Source organism: Pelophylax lessonae (genome assembly GCF_965119305.1).
Source record: "Pelophylax lessonae genome assembly, chromosome: 1".
Lineage (NCBI taxonomy): Eukaryota > Metazoa > Chordata > Amphibia > Anura > Ranidae > Pelophylax > Pelophylax lessonae.
Genome location: NC_138768.1, coordinates 457,320,287 through 457,343,613, shown reverse-complemented (window position 1 = coordinate 457,343,613; position 23,327 = coordinate 457,320,287). Strand labels below are relative to the sequence as shown.

General features: G+C 49.0%; 1 protein-coding gene across 1 annotated transcript in view; it reads left to right on the top strand.

Annotated features, from left to right (window-relative positions):
* The window catches only part of HAUS8 (HAUS augmin like complex subunit 8), a 100,185-nt gene that overhangs the window by 63,904 nt on the left and 12,954 nt on the right, over positions 1-23,327 (top strand). Inside the window, exons 7-8 of the mRNA XM_082261016.1 lie at positions 1,657-1,731; positions 5,492-5,650. Of these exons, the coding sequence (XP_082117142.1) occupies positions 1,657-1,731; positions 5,492-5,650 (234 nt within the window). The remainder of the gene's footprint in view (positions 1-1,656; positions 1,732-5,491; positions 5,651-23,327) is intronic.

Genomic DNA, 23,327 nt, shown 5'->3' with positions numbered 1-23,327 from the left:
TTCTATAGATGATGGCATCCTGTTAGAAAGTGCCTCAAAGTGCGTATGGAACTGACAGTTTTAGTCTGTGGTCTCCTGCAGCCTATCTACATCTGCTAGCAGATACTGCTCCAGAATAAGTTTTTGTTAAATATTTGACCCAGGGTAAACCATGTAGGTAGAAAGATGTGGTGCATGCTGAGAGTTAAACCCCCCCAGTTTAGGCATTACTTTGTAATTATGCTTACGGATGGATTTCAGTCATTACTAATTCAAATAGTTGGGTAAAAGTATAATTATCCTTTAACTTTGCCATCAATTAAGAAGTGATAACTGTGTTGAAAAGCAGGAAAGGCCAATTATGTGAAATAGGGTAGTCAATGTTTTTTGTTGTCCTTTAATCTCTAGGAATGCTTGCAATTCCATTAGCAAGATATGATACTTTATTTGCAGCAGCCACAGGAAATTATTTCACAGATTTCAAGTCCTATCCTTAGGGGAACCTATGACAAACCTGAGGCTTGGGCTAAGTTCACTCTGTAGCTGGTCTGTGCAGGTGTGTTTTCGCTGGCACTGCAGCACACAGCAGCATTCATCCTGGTAAGAAAGGAGAGAGCGGCGCCAGCTTAGTATAGTACAAGTTTATTTAACACTGTTAAAATCAGTGACTCACTGTCCGAGGTTGGGTGAGACCGGTACACAAAGACTGTTAGGGTCATCCATCTTCCTCTTCCAGGATAGTGGTCATAGGAGAAGGTGGTGAGGTTCCAGAGGTATAGTCGAGCCGCTGTGGGGCTGCTAGTTGTCACTGGCCGCGGCGGTGCATGCACAACAGGGCTCCGGCTGCCGACTTCTGATCCCTGATGACATCACTCCTGGCAGGAGAAAAATAGGGGTTGCACGCGTTCAGAGCATCCGTGCTCCTTCGTCAGGCGATCAGTCTTTGTGTACCGGTCTCACCCAACCTCGGACAGTGAGTCACTGATTTTAACAGTGTTAAATAAACTTGTACTATACTAAGCTGGCGCCGCTCTCTCCTTTCTTGCATCTCTCAGGGCTTCTCCACGCTTCAGCCGGCTGCCGCGGACTATAGCTTCCCTACAGTACCAAACTTTGTCCCCCCCCCCCCCCCCCACGCAGCCCCATAACCCCCCCCCCCTCCCATCCACCCACATTCCTTGTACCATCTTGGGATATTAGAAGAGCGCCATGACACCCCCCACATTCATCCTGGTAATGCAGGGAAAAAGTCCTTGACCGTTTTTGAAAGATGCAGCCGCACTGAACCACATGTCGTTTGCGCACCTGAAAATACGCTGCATTTTCTGGTGTGTGGGATTGCCATTTAGAATTATTGGCATCCCCCAGCCCACACGTCTCCCTTCCACCTTCCCCCCACCTTTGCAGATGTTCAGGAGAAATGTGTTTTGCCTGCTAGGCAGGGAACAAATGTGATTTACACGCACTTCTGGACCCGTTACAGTGTAAACCTAGCGTCATGCACATTTGTTTTTCTTTTTACTACGGTTTTTACCAATGCATTTTTGTAGTGCTGCGTTGATATAGAATGTATACTCTTACCAGGTTTAGGGGATTATAATGGGACATTCAGATATTTATTTTTTATTGTTGGCTGATAAAATCCACATCTGAAATAATGCTTCTTTTCATTAACAGGTAAATAGTGTACCAACAGACATAACGGATATGTATGAATCACAAACCTTGCTGTTGACATATTTAACCCTGAAGGTAAGTAAATATGAAATGACCAATTTGTTTAGGTTTCAATATATTTCTGTAACTTGCCTAATATTTTGTAGTAGTCTCTGATTTTCTTTAACCCACTAAAAGTGCACAAAACAGGATACAAGCATTTTTGTGTATATTTGTTTAAGAACAGTGAGTCTGCTTAGCACACAGATTGCTACGTACCCTGTTTGTGAACAAGCCATATGGTAGTTTGGATTACCACTTGAAATGTATTTTCATGCAGTAAAATTTGCAAGAAATGTACAGCTTATAATCACAATATTCTTGTTTTGTTAAACGTTTTGGTGAACCTTGCACTTCATGCTAAGGCCTGTTTGTTTGTGGGCTTCTCCCCATCTTAGGCTCCATGTACACGGGACGCTGGAAATGACCGTTTAGGAGCAGTTGGGCGTTTTTTTCAGAAGCCCCTGAACCCATCTAGATTTTATCTTATCTGTCCATGTACACCAGGTCGTTTACAGTCATTTGCAGGCAGTTGCGTTCAGGGACTGTTTTTAGAACGCAATTATTTGCGTTCGAACGTGTGTTTCCCGGCGTTTCAAACTCACAAACGCGTCCGAATGCGTCTGAACGCGTCCGAACGCGATGACCCGCGTTTAGCGTTCGCGTTTTTCCATTTTAAAGGGAAATCATTTTTTTTACCTCTAGGAACGCTTCTAAACGCAAACGCCGCTAAACGCGGGTACAAACGCGACCGAACGGACGTTTCAAACATCCTAAAAATTCCAGCATTCAAAGGGACTTTTAACAACGTCCCGTGTACATGGAGCCTTAAACTACTGCACTAAACTGTCAAAAAACACCTGTTGGGGGGAATAAGGTTAGTTAATATATTTATATCTCCTCTGACTTCGGTTCTGCAGTGGGGAATGTAATTCCTTCTTTTGAGAGCACATCCAAATTGTACATATAGCAGTTTTTGTGCCTGTTATCAGCACTGAGATCATACAGGGAAATAGGACAGCCTTACAGCCCAAAGCTAATCACAAATGGCTTGATTTTTTTTTTTTTTTTCAGTCTGTGGGCTGAACGAGAGAAAAGTAGGTTGAATGCCCCACTCATGATAAGAGAGTGTATGGAGGAATCTCCACTGCCAGCAATTGTAAGCAGCTGAGGGTGCCTGATTACACTAGAAAAGGCACTGTAAGGCAGGGCTTGACAAATTTTCCTGAAATCTAGGAGCCAGCTAAAAAAGTTAGGAGCCAGTTTTTTTTTTTTTTTTAACTAACAACCAAGCTTTATTTAATAAAACGGATACTAAATTTACACATAAATACGACTAGAACCCCACTCTCCTCTAGCGCAATTGGATGAAAACAGACTGTCTGTCTCTTTCCATCCGATGCCATCTGATCCGATCCACGGGATGGATAGAAAATAGAACCACCATCCGTCTGCTTTTGGCGGACAGGATCAGATGGCGGCAGATTACTGCTCCATAGAGGAGAATGAAGGGTCCGATCAGGTCTGCCTGAAAAACTGACAGGCGGACCTGATCAGACAGCCCGTGTGATATATATATATATATATATATATATATATATTTATATATTTTTTTAATGATAATTGGAAAAAAAATTTTTTTTAATAATTAAAAAAAAAAAAAGAAGAAAAAAATATTATTTAGTTTTTACATTTAAAAAATAAATTAAATTAATAATAAATAACCACACTCCCTGTCAAAGGTAACTAACTGGACAGGGAGATGGTAATGCATTGTGAACAGGCAGTGGAAACAGTAATTACAAACAGTCATTACTCCCGGCCACCACAAGAGGGCGCCAGTTCCCCATTGGAAGCCTCTCATTTCAAGTAGGCCGAAAAGCCGGGGCCTCAATTTTCGGACGGCCCGGAAGTCCGTGCACTCCGTGCGCGGAAGTCCGTGCAAAAATGACAGGACACCTTCTGCAGGGCACCCCAGGCGCCAGGTCGCTAATTCTAGTCGCAAATGCGACCTGGCGCCCGGGTTTTGTCGAGGCCTGCTGTAAGGGCTCGTTTACGCTTGCTTCAAATCATAGTTTTGGACACGCTTTTTTAAAGCTTTCTGAACTCCAATTAATGCCCCTGTCCATGAATAAAATGGTTAGCTTACAGTCCTGTTTACACCTTGTGTTTGCTTTGCAAGGGGGGCTTCAAAGCCTCCATACAAGTCTGACGAAGCTCGCTTGAAGCACCTGAGAGGCTTTTATTCAGTTTAAGCTTCGCTTTCTCTTGGAGAAATTGCAGGTATGAGATACACACACCAGCAAAGCATCATAGAAGCAGCAAAAAAGCACGTTGAAGCGGTAGGCGCTTTAACCACTTAAGCCCCGGAAGATTTTACCCCCATTCCGACCAGGGGGTATTTTGCGATTCGGCACTGCGTGACTTTAACAGACAATTGCGCGGTCGTGCGACGCTGTACCTAAACGAATTTGGCGTCCTTTTTTTCCCACAAACAGAGCTTTCTTTTGGTGGTATTTGATCACCTGTGCGATTTTTTGATCACGCGCTATAAACAAAAAAAGAGCGTCAATTTTGCAAAAATAGCAATATTTTTCACATTTTTTTATATGAAATTCCCCAAAAAAAAAATTTAAAAATCAAAATTTTTTTACTTTTTCGGCCAATTTGTTTTATGCTACCTATGTTTGGTAAAAAAAAATCGCAAAAAGCGTATTTTGATTGGTTTGCGCAAAAGTTATCGCGTTTACTAACAAAGGGAAAGATTTCTGTCATTTTTGTTGTTTTTTTTTTTAACGTGTAATGGCGGCGATCTGCGATTTTTTTTTTTTTGCGGTACTGCGACATTGGGGCGGACAGATCGGACCCTTGACTGACATTTTTGACACTTTTGGGGTTACCAGTGACATTTCTACAGTAATCAGTGCTATATATATGCACTGTTACTGTAAAAATACACTGGTAGTGAAGGGGTTAACTTTATTTGGGAGGGAGGGGCTGTGTGTATCCCTAGGGGCGTGCTTTCTACTGTGATTGGCTGGGGCTTGAGCTGTATGGACACTGATCAACGGATCTACATACTAGATCCGAGTGATCAGTATCCTAACAGCAAGGAGAATGACAGGCAGCTTGTTTACACAAGCTGCCTGACATTCTCCCTCTCCCCCGCCGATCGCCGAGTGACCGGCGGACATCGGGTCCGCCGGTCACACGCGCGGGGGGGTCCGTGACCACGCGGGAGCGCGCCTCCGGGGGCGCGCGCTCGCTCCCTAGACCCTCACAAGCTAGTGACGTAGCCCTACGTCACTTTGCCTGTGAGGGGCTGACTGCCGACGTAGATCGGCGTTAGGCAGTCGGCAAGTGGTTAATGTGTGTTGAATTCAAATCAACTGTAAATGAGCCCTAACTACATCTGATCAAAATTAGTCATTGTTAGACCAAAAATTTTCCACTTGGCTAAGCCAATTTTAAAACTGATGTTTTTGTCAAGGTGGGTGGAGCTTGCAGGGCCACCAACAGCTCAGATTTTCCCCACTTTATCAGGAATTGGCAGACATGTGATCCATCTAGGGGGAACTTAAGGCTTAGCCAGACACTTTTGCTCTTGCAGGGAGCACATACAAATAAATAGGAAATCAGCTAATCCCTTACAAGTTAGACTGTTCTATTTAAACAGTTTGAGTGGAGATGCAATTTGTTCCCGGTGCTATTGTTGACTCGATATTTTTAAGGCATAACAAATTTGATACGTTTATACACTGACATTGAATTGCTGTTTTTGACTCTTGTAATTAAGATGGAGAAAAACATTGCACGCCTGGAAGAAAAGGCAGAGCGCAACCTCTTACTAGCAGCCGAGGAAAAGAACCAGCTGCAAGAAAGGGTGCACCAGTTGAAACGTGATCTCTCGCTGACCAGAAGTCAAATACAGCTGAATGATTTGCTGGAAAAGCAGGTAGTTTTCCTCTAAATTCCTATAATATGTCTAGTGTAATATTACAAGATTTATATGAGGGTGTTTAGTGTTTGTTCATTCATTTACCTAAAATAATGAACACGTTGTCCCTCTTAGTTGGCAAGATTCCTTTTTATTTATTTATTTTTGCAGTAGGCTACATCAACCTTGAACAGTATATCTAGAGAAAGAAAGTATGTTAAAAATGTGCTTACAGCACAAACCCTTTCAGAATATTAGTAGACATTAAAAAGCTGTTAAACATTTTAGCACATGCCCTTACTTTAAAATATGTTACCAAAAAACAGTATTTAAGTTGTGAGTTAAATGAAATAAATTCTTATCAATTCATCTGGTCAGATCTACATGAAGAAGCCTAGATTTGGGGAATGTCAGGGAACTGAGAATGTTTTAACACTCTCTTCCTGGCTACCTTTTATTATACCTTGCTGTCTATCAATTAGAAGCTTTAATTCTGGAATCTGGTTTATATACTGAAATCAAAATGTTATGTTTTACAAATCTCATAACCCCATATTTTATTCACCATATAAATTAAACATATCAAAAGTTTAAATTGAGAAAATGTACCATTTTAGGAAAAAAATAAGGTTATTTTGAAATTGTTGGTTGCAACACATCTAAAAATAAGTTGGGACAGAGCCTTGTTTACTACGGTGTAGCATCCCATCTTCTTTTACCAGCACATTGCAAATGTCTGGGAACCGAGGAGACTAGTTTCTGGAGTTTTGGGCTAGAAATGTTGTCCCCATTCTTGTCTAATATAGGATTCTAACTGCTCAACAGTCCTGAGTCTTTTTTGTTGTATTTTTCATTTCAAGATGAGCCAAATATTTTCAATTGGTGATGGGTCTGGACTGCAGGCAGGCTAGTTCAGCACCTGGACTCTTCTATTACCAAGCCATGGTGTTGTCATAGATGCAGTATGTGGTATAGCATTGTCCTGCTCAAATATGCAAGACCTTCCCCGAGAAAGAAGTCTACCTATGCTGCTCTAAAACCTTGACATATCTTTCAGGACTGATGATGTCTTTCCCGATGGGCAAGCTGCCCATCTCATACGCACTAATGCAACCCCCATAAAATCAGAGATGCAGGCTTTTGAACTGTGTGCTGATAACAAGCCTGAAGATCCCTTTCCTTTTTAGTCTGGAGGATGTGGCACCTGTGGTTGCCAAAAAATTGGATTTTTGACTTTCCATAAAATCCATTTCTCTGATGTTCATTGACCGACACAGCTCCTGATCTTCTTGACAATTGGATTATACTGCCCCCTATAGGAGTAGGACACTAGACAGAAAAAAAGACGGACTACGCCTCTGGGCAGTCCCAGGAGGTATACTCCCCCTCTCTGCTATAGGTACTCGGTTTTGTTACAAGCAGTGTCAGAAGTATTACAACTCCATAGAGGGGTGGGTGCTGTGTCCGTCAATGAACATCAGAGAAATGGATTTTACGGTAAGTCAAAAATCCCATTTTCTCTTTCGTTCATTGATGGACACAGCTCCTGATCTTCTGACCATTGGGATGTTCCAAAGTAGTGTCAAACATGAAGGGTGGGAACAGCAAAAAAAAAATTCCCTAAGCTAAACCGTAGCCAACCAGGTAACAGGAGCTCAACCAAAACTGGAGCCAACCTGAAAACATTACACCCCCAAATAGGAAACAGGCCCTCTAAACAGCAGCCTGTTAAAAGCAGCCTGTTTATAGAGGCACCCGCAGATGCCAACACATCCACTTTATAAAACTTTGTGAAAGTGTGCACCGACTACCCGGTAGCTGCCTTGCACACCTGCGTCACTGACGCCTCATGACGGAAGGCCCAAGAAGTACTGAGCGCCCACGTAGAGTGCGTCTTCACAGGGAAAGGTGGAACTTGACCTTTAATTGAATTGGCCTGAGTCACCGTCTCTCTGATCCATCTGGAATTGGTCGCAGGTGAAGCGGACAGTCCTTTTCGAGGCCTGTTAGTGAGCACAAATAGTGAGTCTGACTTCCTGAAAGACTCCATAGCTGTCAGGTACACCCGACTAGCTTGAACCACATCCAGAGAATGTATTGCGGTTTCCTTTTTAGGGTGTTTTGGCCTGAGACACAGAGAAGGAAATCGGAAACATCTTTTGGAAGGAACGACTGGCAGGGGCGACAAGCCAACACCGCAAATTCCGACACCCTGTGCAAAGAGGTGATAGCCACCAAAAAGGCCACCTTCCGGGACAGCGTATGCAGGGGAATTTACCGAATATTTTCAAAGGGAGGCATCTAGAGAGCTCAAAGCACAAATTTGTGATCCAAAGGCGGTAGCGGGGACTGCACTGGTGGAGTCAAATGTCGAACCCCCTGAATAAAGGTACGCACCAGGGAGTGCGTGGCCAAGGGTCATTGAAAAAAGACCGCCATGGCTGACAACTGACCCTGACTGAGTAATGGTACTAAAAGCCAATTTCTCTTTCGTCCACTGACGGACGTAGCTGCTGCTTTAAATCTTAGACGATTGGTAATAGCTCCTCCCACCAGGAGTGACCAGGCAGAGCCAAAGGCTTTAACACGCCCAGGGGGCGTACCCCCGGGCTATTACCCTCGGCCTCACGGCTGCATTACCAGTTTTTTGCTGCCTGGCTTCAGGAGTGGCCACACAGTTCCCTGCTGGGATGTTTGTCCTGGCTTCTTTTTTAAATGTCTTAAAGGGAACATTTTTTTCTCTTACTATTTTTTTTTATTTTATTTTTGTTGCTGATCCTGTTCCTGTAGGATATGCCAGCTGGGTTTGGGACTGGCTATATGAGAGCCTTATGGTCTCCCGGTTTGGGCCGGCGAGCGCTTGCCGACTATAGCTCCGCGCTGGGTCTGCACAGCGACTATATTCCCATGGATGGGGACTGGCCTGCGGTGATATCGCACAGGGATGCACACACTTGGCATGCCCGAGTCGCAGTGTGTCCCTCATCCAACAGTGCCCTCACTGCAGTGCAGAGGCTGCCTGTCTAGATGGACGCCCTCCCTCAACAGCATGGTATGGTGAGTACTGTCCCCCCACCTGGTTAGCGGGCTTGGGGTGGACGTGGGCAACCTCTGATGGTGAGTGGGTCTGTAGGGTACCAACTCCCGCTTTTCACCCCCCCCTTGTTTTGTGCAGGTCCCCTGGGATCCTCCACTCCTACCATGGCCTTCTCCCTGCCCTAATGGACCCCGGGTCACTAGTTGGCCTTCTCCCTGCCCTGATGGACCCCAGGTCACTAGTTGGCCTTCTCCCTGCCCTGATGGACCCCGGGTCACTAGTTGGCTTTCTCCCTGCCCTGATGGACCCCGGGTCACTAGTTGGCTTTCTCCCTGCCCTGATGGACCCCGGGTCACTAGTTTGACTTCTCCCTGCCCTAAAGGACCCCGGGTCACTAGTTTGCCTACTCCCTGCCCTGATGGACCCCGGGTCACTAGTTGGCCTTCTCCCTGCCCTGATGGACCCTGGGTCACTAGTTGGCCGTCTCCCTGCCCTGATGGACCCCGGGTCACTAGTTGTAGTGGGGGCTCCCTTTTGTGTGGTAGCACCTGTGGGTGCTCTGCGAGGTGGTGGGTGATGGCATGGGGGCTTAGGGGGGTGTGTGGGCTGCTCTGTCCGCTGCAGGGGGGGGGGGGGTCTTCACCGTGGAAGCCCCCGCCGGGACCCCCGGTCTGTCACTGGCAGGCCTTGCTAGGCCACCGCCACGTGTTACAGGCGCGCGCCGCCATTTAGTCGTAGTCTGGCGCCTTTTGTCTCGGTGCGGGCATGCGCAGCTGGCGTTGTCTCTTTTACTGGAGCCGGCGGCCATTTTCTTGGAGACCATGGACGCCTTTGCAAGCGGGAAGCCGATGCCTCTAGGGGGCGGGGTCTCTGTGGGCGTTTCCTTCTCCCTGTTCAGCGCTGTCCAGCTGGTAACTAACCCGGCGATGGTGCTTATTCCTGGCCTCATCACTGCGGTTACAGGGGGATTTCAGACCCTGGAGGGGTTTTGGGTCATTCCTGACATATTTTGTGCACAGTGATCGCCTCTTAAAGGCACAGTAGACTCGGGGAGGGGGGGGGCGCTGTCTTGCTGGAACCTGTGGTGCTTCAAGTTTTTTGCTTGCTACATGAGGCATTTGTTCCTGCCTGTAGGTATCCCCTATTTAACCCTTGCGGTGCAGGTTCCGGTGCTACCCCGTTCCCTGTCTGGTCTGTGTCAGTGCACTTGTGCTGCTAGGTCATATTTCTAACATGGCCTCTTTAGATTTATCTGCGTCCCCTGCGGGTATCCCTTGGGCGAGCATCTGACACTCATGATGTGTCTTTATTATCTGTCGTGCAAGTAATGTCCAAGGGTATGGACACGGTTATTGCAGCTGCTTTTTCTAAGGAACGCCCTCGCCTGTCTCCTCTCAGGCCTCGGATTCTGTTCCCTGTCCTTAAGTTTTATCTGCCTTGGTGGAAGAACGGTGGCGGCAGAACCTAGTCGCACGCCTGCGATTCCCACACGTTTAGCCAGGTGCTATCCGTTTGAGGGAGGGATCTTGCACAAATGGACGATTCCCCCTCAGGTGGCCCCCAGATAGGTGGTTTTCATAAGGCCACGGTTTTTCCTGTGGCAGACTCCTCATCCATATCTGGTGTGTCTGCTGGACGGATTGAGGTTTTATCTCGCTGCCTGTATACGATAGTGGGCTCTAGTCTCAGGCCTGCCATGGCTACTATACTAGTCTCCCAGACTATGTTTGCATGGGTGAGGGTTTTGTGAAAGGCACTGGAGGCTATTCAGGTACCGTCAGCTACACTAGAAATTACTGAGCACTTATCGCAGACTCTACGATTCATATGTGATGCTAATCTGGATGTCCTACTAATTTGTCCGCTGGCCGAGCTTCCAGGAATATTATTGTCAGATCTCCCATACAGGGCGATCGCCTCCTTGCTTCCGCCCTGGATGACTTGATCAAGTTGGTCACTGGGGGTAAGGACACGTCCCTTCCTCTAAGCCGAAGGCCCCCTCGCATGACTGGGGTCTTTCCTTTACTGCCCAGTTAGCGTCTTTTTCTTGCCACTGGGTTGCAGCCATTACAACAAACGGTAAAGGCTCTGGAAAACGATGGGCGAACCCTTCAGCTCCCTGCATCCCCAAGCAGACCTCCTCTGCCTGAATGGGGGGGGGCCCCCATCCGTTTCTAGGGTTGGGGGACATCTTAGTTTCCTTCCGGATCCGTGGCTTTCCCTGTTACACGACGGGTGGGTTTACGAGGTGATTTAGTCAAGGGACGAGAGAGTTTTGTTCCCGTCCTCCGGAAGGATTTTTTTCCTTCCATTCTTCGGCTTTCCTCAGGCCGTCTGTCTGGGTTGCTGTATGCAATTCGGGACTTGCTGTCCAGAGCAGTGCTTGTGCCAGTCCTTCATACGGGACCCTTTCGAGGTTTTTATTCAAACCTCTTTACTGTTCCACGGAAGGAGGGCAAATTGCGTCCAATCTTGGACCTCAGCCTGTTGAGCCGCTTTGTGCGCGACCAGAAGTTTTGCATGGAATCCGTGCGATCATGGTGGCGTTCCTGCATCAGGGGGACCGGTTGGCCTCGATCTATATCACGGATGCCTATCTTCGTGTCTTTTTTTCGACCGGCCAATCTACAGTTTCTCCGTTTGCGGTGGGCCAGGACCATTTTTCAATTTGTGGCATTGCCGTTTGGGCTTGACTCAGGGTCTTCACCAGGCAGATATTGGCTCTGCTTCGGCAGCGAGGAATTGCAATCCTGGGTTATCTGGATGGTCTCCTTCTCCGAGCGGAGTCATCTTCACTTTTTGGAACGAGATCTGGAGGTGATTATTCACACTCTCCAGCAGTTCTGTTGGAATTTTTCAATCTTCAGATATCTACTTTGGTTCCAACAACCAGATTGGAGTACCTAGGAATGATCCTGGACTCGTCTACGGCGCTGGTGTTTCTTCCTCCTGCGCACTTGTGGATATTGAGGGAGATGATTTTGTCTCTGCTGGCTTGCGACAGGATTTTTTCTCCAGTCCTCCATGCAGGTACTGGGCCTTATGATGTCTTCCTTCAGAGCCGTGCTCTATGCTCAGGCCCACACGTGACTTCTTCAACGGGAGCTCCTTGTCCAATGGGGCAGGGACCTCGCATCCCTGGTCAATCTGCTCATTTGCTTTAGGACTCCAGGGACTCCCTGCTTGACACTCTGACTGTCCAGGGTGCTTGGAATCAAGTTGTGCTGAATCCTTTGGACGGGCATTCTCAAAGGGTGTCCTGTCCGAGTCCGAACATCATGGGGGCACCAAGGGTGCCCTGGCGGCTATGGAGGCAGCCGTGATTCTGCTTGGGCTTAGGTTTCTGTTCTAGCCCTATCCGCCGTGTATATCTCTGGCGTAGACAACTGGCAGGCGGTCTGCCTGTGTCGACAAACCTTGGGTCAGGGTGTGTGGTCTCTTCATCCGTGTTTACCAGTTGTGTCTCCGGTGGGCAACCCCGGATGTGGATCTGTTCGCCTCCAGGCAAAACAAGACAGTTCCACAGTTGTGGTTCGGTCCCCAGATCCTCTGGTCGAGGCTGTGGCTGCCTTGGTGGCTCCTTGGAGTTCATACAGGCTGCTGAAACTGTTGTCTCGCCTGCTACGCAGGCTCGAGCTGGTGGGGATTCCGGTATTCTAGTGGCGCCAGATTGGCCTTGGAAATCCTGGTAAGCCGACGTGCTTAGGCTAAACGTAGCAGGTCCGTGGGCTCTTCCTCAAAGGGGAAGATCTTCTGTCGCAAGGTCCTACCTTCCATCCTGCCTTACAGTCGCTGGCTTTAACGGCTTGGCTGTTGAGAGCTCGGTGTTGCAGGACAGGGGTCTGTCCGACTCAGTGATTCCTACCTTGCTTTTGGCTAGGTAGTCCACTTCTAGGCAGGTCTGTCACCGTACTTGGCAAGCATTCTTTGCTTGTTGTGTGTCTTTCCGTTTACATCCTGGATCATTTGGTGTTGGCAGGCTTCTGGCCTTCTTGAAGACAGGAGTGGACCAACGCTTGGCTTTGGGCACTCTTAAGTGTCGGATCTCAACTTGGCTGTGTATTTCCAACGTCCATTGGCCAATCATTCTTTGATTCGTGCCTTTATTCAGGGGGTTCACCATTTGGCTTCCCCCACGGAGGTCCCGTTACCTCCTTGGGTTCTTAATTTGGTTCTGTCGGTTCTTCAGCATCCTCCATTTGGGAGCTTTGGGCGTATTTCGTTTCTTGTCCTGTGGCAGAATGTTGCCTTTTTGTTGGCTATCACCTCTGCTCGGAGGGTGTCTGAACTGGCAGTATTGTCTTGCTGTTCCCCTTATTTGGTGATCCATAGGGATAAAGTGGTGTTACCACCTGATCCGCCGTTCCTACCTGAGGTGGTTTCTGCCTTTCATCTGAATGAAGGCATAGTGCTCTCTTCGCTCTGTCTGAATCCTTCCCATCCGAAGGACAATGTCTTGCATTACTTGGATGTGGCTGCCGTATAAGGAGTGATCTCTCTTTTTTTTTTTTTTTTTCCTCCTTTTTATGGTTTTGTTAAATTTGAGCCGCAGTTGTTTCTTGTTGGGCTCCATGTTTTATTGTTGGCTTTGTTAGCCGTGGGAACTGCATTCCTTTTAGGTTTGTCCTTTTCCCTCCCCTCAGTGGTTACTGCTTTTGGACGTCCCAATCGTCTTAAGATTTAAAGCAGCAGCTATGTCCGTCGATGGACGAAAGAGAAAATGGGATTTTTGTACTTAACGTAAAATCCTTTTCTCTGAGTCCACCGACGGACGTAGCTCCCTCCCCTCTGTTTTTTGAGGGTTTTTGGTTATTTTCCACTGCTTGCAACCAATGTTCCCTTTAAGCTGCACGCATGCGCGGACGCGCAGTCTAATTAAAGGTCCCGCGCAGCACATATTCAGACTGCGCAGCCGCAGACAACGTGAAGGTAACCGGGCCGCGGTTTTACTGTTGCGGCCGGGTAGCAGAGCAGTGCGCCCCCAGCCCGCCCATTGTGTGACAATAGCTAATAAAATTCGCTATTGTCACACAGATCCTCCTCCTGGTCAATCAGGGTGCGGGTCCTCCCGCTTCCTGATTGGCCGAAAGGCAAACACCATGCCATTGGCCGAGGAGGAGGCGGGAGGACTGAGGAGACGCAGGGACTGAAGAGAAGCTGCCGTAACCGTGAGGTAAGTGCACGAGTCTCGCGGGGGGAACGCTGGCATCTCTGCATTGATTGGGGGCAATGCTGTGGGCACTCTGCATTGATTGGGGGCAATGCTGCTGGGCACTCTGCGTTGATGGGGGCAATGCTGTGGGCACTCTGCATTTATTGGAGACTTTTTGTGACAATATAAGATTTATTATATTAGATTTAAGATTTTAATATCAGAAATTTTTTTATTTGCTTAGCACAGTAAAGGGAACATTGCTTGCAACTAAACTGGTAATGCAGCCATGAGGCTGAGGATAATAGCCTGGGGGTACGCCCCCTGGGCGTGTTAAAGCCTTTGGCTCTGCCTGGTCACTCCTGGTGGGAGGAGCTATTACCAATCGTCTAAGATTTAAAGCAGCAGCTACGTCCATTGGTGGACTCGGAGAAAAGGATTTTACGGTAAGTACAAAAATCCCATTTTCTTCTCAACCCCCCCCCCCCCCCCCCATTAAAGGAAGGTCAAGTCCCGAACCACTGAGAAAGAGCGAGGGTGAACACCAAGCAACTCACACCACGAAATGTAAATTTCCCATTTCGGATGGTAGATATTCCTAGAGGTAGACTTTCTAGCTTTTAATAGTGCAGGAATCACTGACCCAGACAAACCTCTATCCTTCAGCACCTGGCTTTCAACAGCCAAGATGTCAAAGCCAGTGACTGTGCAGCAGGATGGAAGATTGGTCCTTGGGACAGCAGATCCTCCCTGAGAGGTAGTCTCCTAGGAGTATTGGCGATCAGCCATACCAGGTCGGCATACCAAGACCGCTAGACCAGAGCCACTAGAATGACCGGAAATTCCTTCTGCCTCGATCCTGCGCTAGAGTCCCGGCAGAAGCTTGAGAGGAGGCATAGCGTAAATCAGACAATACTGGCCCCACGTCTTTGGTGTCCGCTAGTGGACCCTGTGACTGTGCCACAAACCTTTGCACCTTTCTGTTGAGCAGAGATGCCAAAAGATCCACCTCCGGGAGTGCCCCACCAGAAACACAGTAGATGAAGGGACCACTCCCCTTGGTCCAACGCCTACCGGCTGAGATAATCCGCCTGGCAATTTTCCACCCCTGAAATGTGTACGGGGGGGGAAGGGCTGGAATGAAACATTCTGCCCACCAGGGAATGCCGGCTATCTCCAGAACTGCCAACATACTTCTTGTTCCATCCTGATGGTTGACATAAGCCATGCCTGTGGCGTTGTACGATTTGGATCAGCACTAGACACCCCTGAAGGCGATCCGTCCAGTGATTCAGGCACACTCTGATTGCTTACAGTTCTAGGACATTGATTGGGAGTCTGGACTCTTACAGAGTCCAAACCTCTTGAGCGGAGTTCCGACCCAGGACACCTCCCCACCCAGACAGACTGGCATCCGTGGTAACCACTGTCCAATACAGGGGGAGAAAGTATTTGCCCTAACGAAGAGCTGGAGAGTGAAGCCACCAGACAAAGACCCCTTTGTTTTCTGGCTCAGCCGGATTTGATTATCCAGAGACTTCAGACACTTGTCCCATTTGGCCAAGATCTCCATTTGCAGGGACCGCCTATGGAACTGTACAAACGGGATCTGTTGTCCCAAGGGCCAATCTTCCATCCTGCTGCACAGTCACTTTAGGCCCAGCACCCATATGCAAATCCGGAGGGGCGACCACCTGCTGGAAAGCAGGAGATAAATTGCAGCATGCATTTTCTGGAGTTTGTCCAGAGGAAGGAACACTGGCTAGAGCCGAGTCCAGAGTCAGACCCAGATAGTCCAGCTTTGTGGAAGGAACCAGAGCAGACTTCTGATAATTCAGAAGCCAACCGAGCTCCCTCAGAGTCCGTATAGTGATTTTCACGTTGTCCATCAGAGCAGTAGGGGGACTCTGCTCACAAGAGAAGGTCATCCAGGTAACCCAGCACTGCGATCCCTCGCTGATGTAACAATGCCAGCACCGGGGCCAACACCTTTGTGAAGACCCGAGGAGCAGAGGCGAGACCAAAGGGTAATGCCACAAACTGAATAATGCTCCTCTCCCACGGCAAAGCGGAGAAAACAGCGGTGACACACACATTGGAATGTGTAAGTAAGCGTCCTTATTGTTCATAGAGGCGAGGAAATCCCACCACCGTGCGAATAGACTCTATTCTGAACTTCTGTACCCGCACAAAGCGGTTCAGAGCCTTGCGATCCAGAATTACACACCTTGCCTTCTTTCTTTGGGACTGTGAACAGGTTTGAATAAAACCCCTGAAAACGTTCCGAGGTTGAACCTGGGACAATCACTCCTTGAAGCAACAGGTCTTGCACCACCCCAAAGAGAGCTTGCAATCAGTCCAGGGACAGAAGCACATTCGCAGGAAAGAACCCTCCTGGAGGGTAAGAATGAATCTCGATCTTGTATCACTATGTAGACCCACTTGTCCTGCACCAAGAAGTTTCATGGGCCCAGAAACCAGCAAAGACGTCCCCCACCCCAGGCACGGGTGAGTGTGCATCTTCATGCAGAGGAAGCCTTGTCTGCAGGTCTGGGGAATCCTGCTCTAGGCTGCCAGACCAAGGTCGCTTAGATCCTCCTGAATAGGCCTTGAAAGTCTTTGAAACCTTGTCAGCCAACCCGAGGGACCAACAAACTTCTTGTGAGCCGAGAAGGACAGGCCACGTCTGCGACGAGCTTCCATACCCCTACTAACAACAAACAAAATGGCCCCAGCCCCCACCTATAACTGGTCTTCATAGCAAAGAGCACATGGAAGGGCAACGCATGTGAGACAAAAACAGGAAAAAATTCCCAGCTCCATTCAACCAGTTTTCTGAATTAACCTGTCTTAACAGTATGGGTTAAAACAGGGGTTTAGTTAGCACACATTTGCGAACGCATGTGTAAGCTTCAGGGCCACTTCAGGGCACCCTGTATTATCTGCAGTCCTAACCCCTATAAATTACGAGAGTCTCAAAAGTGGAGGCACATGCACTCTAATGGATAGATAGGGGGCAGGTGAGCCTGGAGGTAGCCCAACCCTCCTTTAAGGCACTTGGGGGCACAGTGGACACCCAGCTCATAGCACAATGACAGCAAAGGCATCCAGTGTGTCCACTCACCAGTATACATCAGCAACAAACAAAATGGCCCCTGCCCCCACCTATAACTGGCCTTCATAGCAAAGAGCACATGGAAGGGAAACACATGTAAGGCAAAAACAGAAAAAATTCCCAGCTCAAATTACCAACCAAATTAACCTGTCTAATTCAGTTGGTAAGGAAACTGGTTGGTGAATTGAGCTGGGAATTTTTTCTTTTTTTGTCTCACATGAAGTGCCGTGAAGTGGCCCTGCAGCTTACACATGCATTTGCAAATGTGTGCTAACTAAACCCCTGTTTTAACGCATACTGTTAGGTTAATTTGTTTGGTAAGAAAACTGGTTGGTTAATTGAGCTGGGAATTTTTTCTGTTTTTGCCTCCATACCCTTACTAGCCTGTGGAAGAAAAGTGCTCTTTAACCACTTGCCGACCGGTCACGTTGACCGTACTGCGGCAAAGTGGCTCGTTATCGTCCAGCGACGTAGACCTATGTCGGTGGACTCCTCTCCTTGTGGGCGGCTCGCGCGCGCCGCCGGAGGCTCGCTCCAGCTGTATTCAGTCACAGCGGGGGTCGGGCCAGGGCAAGAGAGGCGGTGATCACCGCCACTCCTCCGCGATCGTCGGGGATCGAGTGTGGAAATCCGCTCGCTTGTGTAAACAAAGCGGGCGGATCTCTTAAGTGACAGACAGTGACAGATTGCAGGTTTCAGCATAGCTGATCCTGCGATTTGTGTCTGTGTCACTCAGTCCCCTCCCCCCCACACACGTTAGTAAGCACCAGGCATACATTAACCCCTTGATCACCAATAAAAGTTAACCCCTTCCCTGCCAGTGTCATTTTTACAGTAACAGTGCATATTTATAGCACTGATTACTGTAGTAATGTCACTGGTACCCCCAAAAGTGTCAAAAATGTCAGTCAAGGGTCCGATCTGTCCGCCACAATGTCGCAGTCCCGCAAAAAAAAATCACAGTTCGCCGCCATTACTAGTTAAAAAAAAAAAACAATAAAAATTACATAAATTTCCCGTAGTTAGTAGCTGCGATAACTTTTGCGCAAACCAATCAAAATACGCTTATTGCGTTTTTTTTTTTTTTACCAAAAATATGTAGCAGAAAACAAATTGGCCTAAAATGTTAAAATTTAGATTTTTACATTTGGGGGGGGGGGGGGGGGGGAAATTTCATATAAAAAAAATTTGAAAAATATTGTTATTTTTTCAAAATTGTCGCTCTTTTTTTGTTTTATAGCGCAAAAAGTAAAAATCGCACAGGTGATCAAATACCACCAAAAGAAAGCTCTATTTGTGGGGAAAAAAAGGACATAAATTTAATTTGGGTTTAGCATCGCACAACCGCGTAATTGTCCGTTAAAATAACGCAGTGCCGAATCGCAAAATATGGCCTGGTCAGGAATGGGGTAAAATCTTCCGGTCTTAAAGCGGTTAAAAATATGCTCATTGATAATTTTTTTGTCAAAGACATGTAGCTAAATACATTTTGGCCTAAATATATGACAAAAATTGAATATATTGGATATTTTTTAACTGTCAAAGTAGAAAAATATTGTTATTTTTCCAAATTTTCGCATTTTTTTTAATATCGTAAAAAATAAAAAGCTCAGAGGTGATCAAATACCACCAAAAGAAAGCTCTGTTTGTGGGAGAAAAAATGACGTAAATTTCATTTGGGTACGGCGTGGCATAACCGCGCAATTGTCAGTTAAATTCGCACAGTGCCGAATCGCAACAAGTGGCCTGGACGTAAAGCAGGAAAATTCTCCGGTGGTAAAGTGGTTAAAAATTTAATTTCTCTTACGTCCTCCGACAGTCGCCGCCTCTTCATATTCGTCACATATGGGGTATTAGACTTTGCTCCGAAGGAGTAGCTAGGCAACAGAATATGTTAACATTAAAGCTTTTAACATATCCCACCCTCAAGGGGTGGTCCCCTCAGTCAATACCCTCCTACTTCCTGCAACCATATCTCAGTTTCAATGTCTAGCTTGTCAGGAGTGGCTGGCTCTCTCTGTGCTGGGGCTTTGTGCCCCAGACTCTTTCTTCTTTTTTGATTTTTTGTTTGAGTTTTCTCTCTACCTTTACTTAGCTGTTCTTTTTGTCAGCGTTAGTTAGTTCTTCGGATGAAGAGGATCATGCGGGCTGGGTCTCGGGCTGATCCCCCTGGTCGCAGGTCGTGGGTCAGTGGCTTCCCAGCCTGCCATCGAGCGTTCAGCCAGGTAACGCTCCTGGCACAGTGAACGACCCATCCCTGTTCGGTGCAGGGATGATTGGTGAGGTGGCTACCTCACTGGACGCTGTGCGGTTTCTTAACCCCCATTTTGTGCGTCTTGTATGCGACTCTCCCTGCCTCATGTGCAGCGGCTTGTTCGCCTGTGCGGGTCCCCCACGCCATTGTGAGGTAAGTGTATCTATGTGGGGACCTGTCTGTCTGGGGGGGTGTCAGTCTGGGACTGTGTAACCTGCCTCTGTTCACACTGTTTGTCTCCCTATCACTCGGCTGCATGCTGTGGGCTGCAAGGGGGGGGGGGGGAGCTGTGTGACACTGTGTGTGTCAGCCTTGTCAGTGTGAGAAGCTGTGTGCTGTGGGGCATGTTTTGGGCATGTTTGGGCACTATACAGCGATCGCTGCGGCGATCTGACATGTCTTTTTATACATGGATGACATGTGTGCATTACTGTACTGTGGAGCAGCGGTTTCGGCGCCAAACGGCGCCATTTTGCCTACACTCGCTCCGGCCGCATGTTCTACATGCATGGCGGCCATTTTCTTGTAGCCTCCCATAGGCTTTCATAGAGCTCCCTGGCAGCATCACTTCCTCTTCTCCAGGAACACCGATCGAGGCAGCAGCAGCGGCGAGGGTCTCCTCAGGTTATATCCTTCTTCTCCATTGCCTGTGTCAGTTTTATTGGCCCTGTGGGGGTCTCATTGTGCTTGTGTGTGGTGCGGTGGGCTGCGCTTGCCGCGCTTGTTAAAGGGGCAGTTAACCCTTTATTATCCGGCATTTGTAATAGGGGCAATGGATTCTCAGGAGGGCAAATTTCCTACCGCCTTGGTGGAAAGCCAGGGGACCGCTGTTTCCCCCCCAGGGGGGGATTTAGCCACTATTGTGGCTGGCCTTGCTGCTCAGGTGCAGATGCTGGTGGCTGCTCAATCTACCAAACAGACCCAGACTTCCTCTTTCCTCTGATTCTGAGGGTGAAGGTGATGGGGCTGTTATGGCGGGGGCCTCCTTATCGGGGTCCCGCTCCTCCCTGGATCTAGTGGGGTCCGAGGTGGAGGCTGAAGTTGAAGGGGTTGATAATTCTCCCCCTGGCTCGACTGAAGAGCTTGCAATCATGGATGAATTGATTGCTTCCATAAAACAAACGCTGCGTTTGCAGGATGAAGTGTGTCCCCCCGCTGCCTTGGCGGCTTATGGGACGCAGAGAAAACGCAGGACGCCGCAGGTTTTTCCCTGCAATGATGATTTTCAGCGCGCTGTTAAGGAACAATGGCGCAATCTGCGCAAACCTTTTGCTGTACCTAGTAGGTTCAAGCTGCGTTATCCTTTCTCGCCTTCCACTGACGAACGGTGGTGTGTGCCACCCCCAGTGGATCACGCAATTGCGGTTTTAAACAAATCCACTGCGATTCCTGCAGAGGATTCCCCTGTGTTCCGTGATGCCACGGATAGGAGATTGGAGTCTCTTGCCCGTCATACTTATTCTGTTACGGGTTCTATGCTTAAGGCTCTGTTTGCCTCTCTCATGGCGGCCCAGGCGGTCGCAAGTTGGATGCAGATGCTTAGGCGCGTCCTAGTGGCCGATTCGGCCTCGCCGGCGACCCTGGATATGGTGGATCAAATCCACGAGGGTATCATGTATCTGTGTGATGCGGACTTGGACCTAGTCCCGTTGGCTGCACGTGTGCACAGCGTGGCGGTGTTGTCTCGCCGCCTGGTTTGGTTGAAATGTTGGTCGGTGGACCAGTCTTCACGTAAGACCTTAGCCAATCTGCCTTATGATGGGTTCTCGCCTTTTTGGGGAGTCCTTGGATGTGTTGATTAAGGGGATCACTGGAGGTAAGAGCACTCTCTTGCCCCATTTCCCCAAGGCTAAGGGGGCTTCTGGGAAGAAGCATGCTAATTTTCGGCCCCCTCAGGGGTCCTTTCGTGCCTTTCGGTCGCACTACAAGGGCAAACCGTTCAAAGGTCAAGGCTCTCAGAAGAAGCCCTGGTCGGGGAAACAGAAGTCCGGTCAATCCGGATCCGCAGCCCATAACAGTGCGGCCTGAAGGGGCGCCCTCACCCAGTTTTGGGGTGGGGGGACGCTTGCTCGGTTTTCTTCAGCCCTGGTTGGCCCGCGTGCGGGACAGATGGGTTCAGGAGATCGTTCGATCTGGTTACAAGATCAAGTTTTCTCTCTCGGCCGGAGAGCAGATTTTTTCCCTCAAATCTTCAACTGTCTCCAGAGCGTTTACGGGACCTGCACCTGGCGGTGCGGGACCTGAGGGCTCAGGGAGTGGTAGTTCCGGTACCTCATCGGGACAGATTTCGGGGGTTTTATTCCAATCTGTTCACCGTGCCCAGAAAGGAGGGCAAGGTTCGTCCAATTCTGGACTTGAAGGCTCTGAACCGCTCTGTGCGGGTTCGCAAGTTCCGCATGGAATCCCTGCGGTCGGTGGTGGCTGCCCTGGTTCCGGGGGAATTCATGGCCTCCATTGATTTGAAGGATGCGTATCTTCACATCCCCATTTTCGAGGGTCACCAGAGGTACCTTCGATTTGCCATTGCGGAGGATCACTACCAGTTCGTGGCGTTGCCTTTTGGTCTCGCCTCGGCTCCGCGGGTCTTCACCAAGGTGCTTGCACCGGTTCTGGCATTATTGAGGGCCCAGGGCATTTCTGTCCTGGGGTATCTGGACGACATTCTGGTTTGGTCTGCGACCAGCCAGGGTCTGGAGAAGGACCTGTCTGTCACGATGCAAACTCTGCAGGAGTTTGGTTGGACGATAAATTTTCCAAAGTCGACACTGAGTCCGTCGGTTCGTCTTCCCTACCTGGGAATGATTCTGGACTCGGTGCAGGCGAAGGTCTTCCTGCCGGAAGACAAACTCAGAACTCTTCAGGAGGAAGTCAGGTCCCTCAGGGACGTTCCGCACTCGTCTCTGCGGACGTGCATGAGATGTCTGGGATTGATGGTCTCGGCCTTCGAGGCGATTCCCTTCGCCCAGTTTCACACGCGGGGTCTCCAAGCGGAGATCCTGTCCATGTGGGACGGGCGACCCCAATCTCTGGATCTTCAAATCTCGTTGAGTCATCGCACCAGAAGAGACCTTCTGTGGTGGCTCCAGTCCCCGATGGTGTCCGGGGGCAAGTCGTTTCGTCCTATCTCGTGGACGGTAATCACCACGGATGCCAGCCTGTCGGGCTGGGGTGGTGTTCTGGGCGTTCTGTCCGCCCAGGGGACTTGGTCGGAGGGGGAGTCCTCCCTTCCGATCAACATTCTGGAATTGCGTGCGATAAATCTCTGTCTTCATCGCTGGACGGACCGGCTGCAGGGCTGCCCGGTTCGGGTGCAGACGGACAATGCCACGGCGGTGGCCTACATCAACCACCAAGGGGGCACCAGGAGTGCCCGAGCGGCTCGGGAAGTGGCCGACATTCTGTCTTGGGCCGAGACTCATGTCCCGGCGATAACGACGGTTCACATTCCGGTGGTGGAGAACTGGCAGGCGGACTATCTGAGTCGCCAGACCCTGGATCAGGGGGAATGGTCTCTCCACCCAGCTGTCTTCCAGATGTTGTGCGCGAAGTGGGGTCTTCCAGATGTGGACCTATTCGCGTCTCGTCTCAACAAGGTGGGAAGGTTCGTGGCAAGGACGCGCGACCCTCGGGCAGACGCGTCGGACGCGTTAGTGGCCCCGTGGCATCAGTACAGGCTGATGTACGCGTTTCCACCGATTCAGTTGCTGTCCAGGTTCCTTCGCAGGTTACACTCGGAACGCAGCACGGTGATTCTTGTGGCACCGGACTGGCCTCGCCGGTCCTGGTACGCAGACCTCGTGAATCTGGCGGTCGACGCCCCGTGGCGTCTGCCTCTTCGAGACGATCTCCTGTCTCAAGGACCAATATTCCATCCTGCTTTACAGTCGCTGGCTTTGACGGCCTGGCTGTTGAGACCGAGGTCCTGAAGGAGAAGGGTCTCTCCCCAGAGGTCGTTCATACCTTGATCAACGCGAGGAAGTCTTCCTCGGGGAAGGTTTATTACCGTACTTGGAAGGCCTATTTTGCCTGGTGTGAGTCCAGGGGGTTTTCACCCCGCACGTACTCGGTTTCCCGAGTGCTGTCCTTCCTTCAAACGGGTGTCGATCAGCGTTTGGCGCTGGCTACGATAAAGGGTCA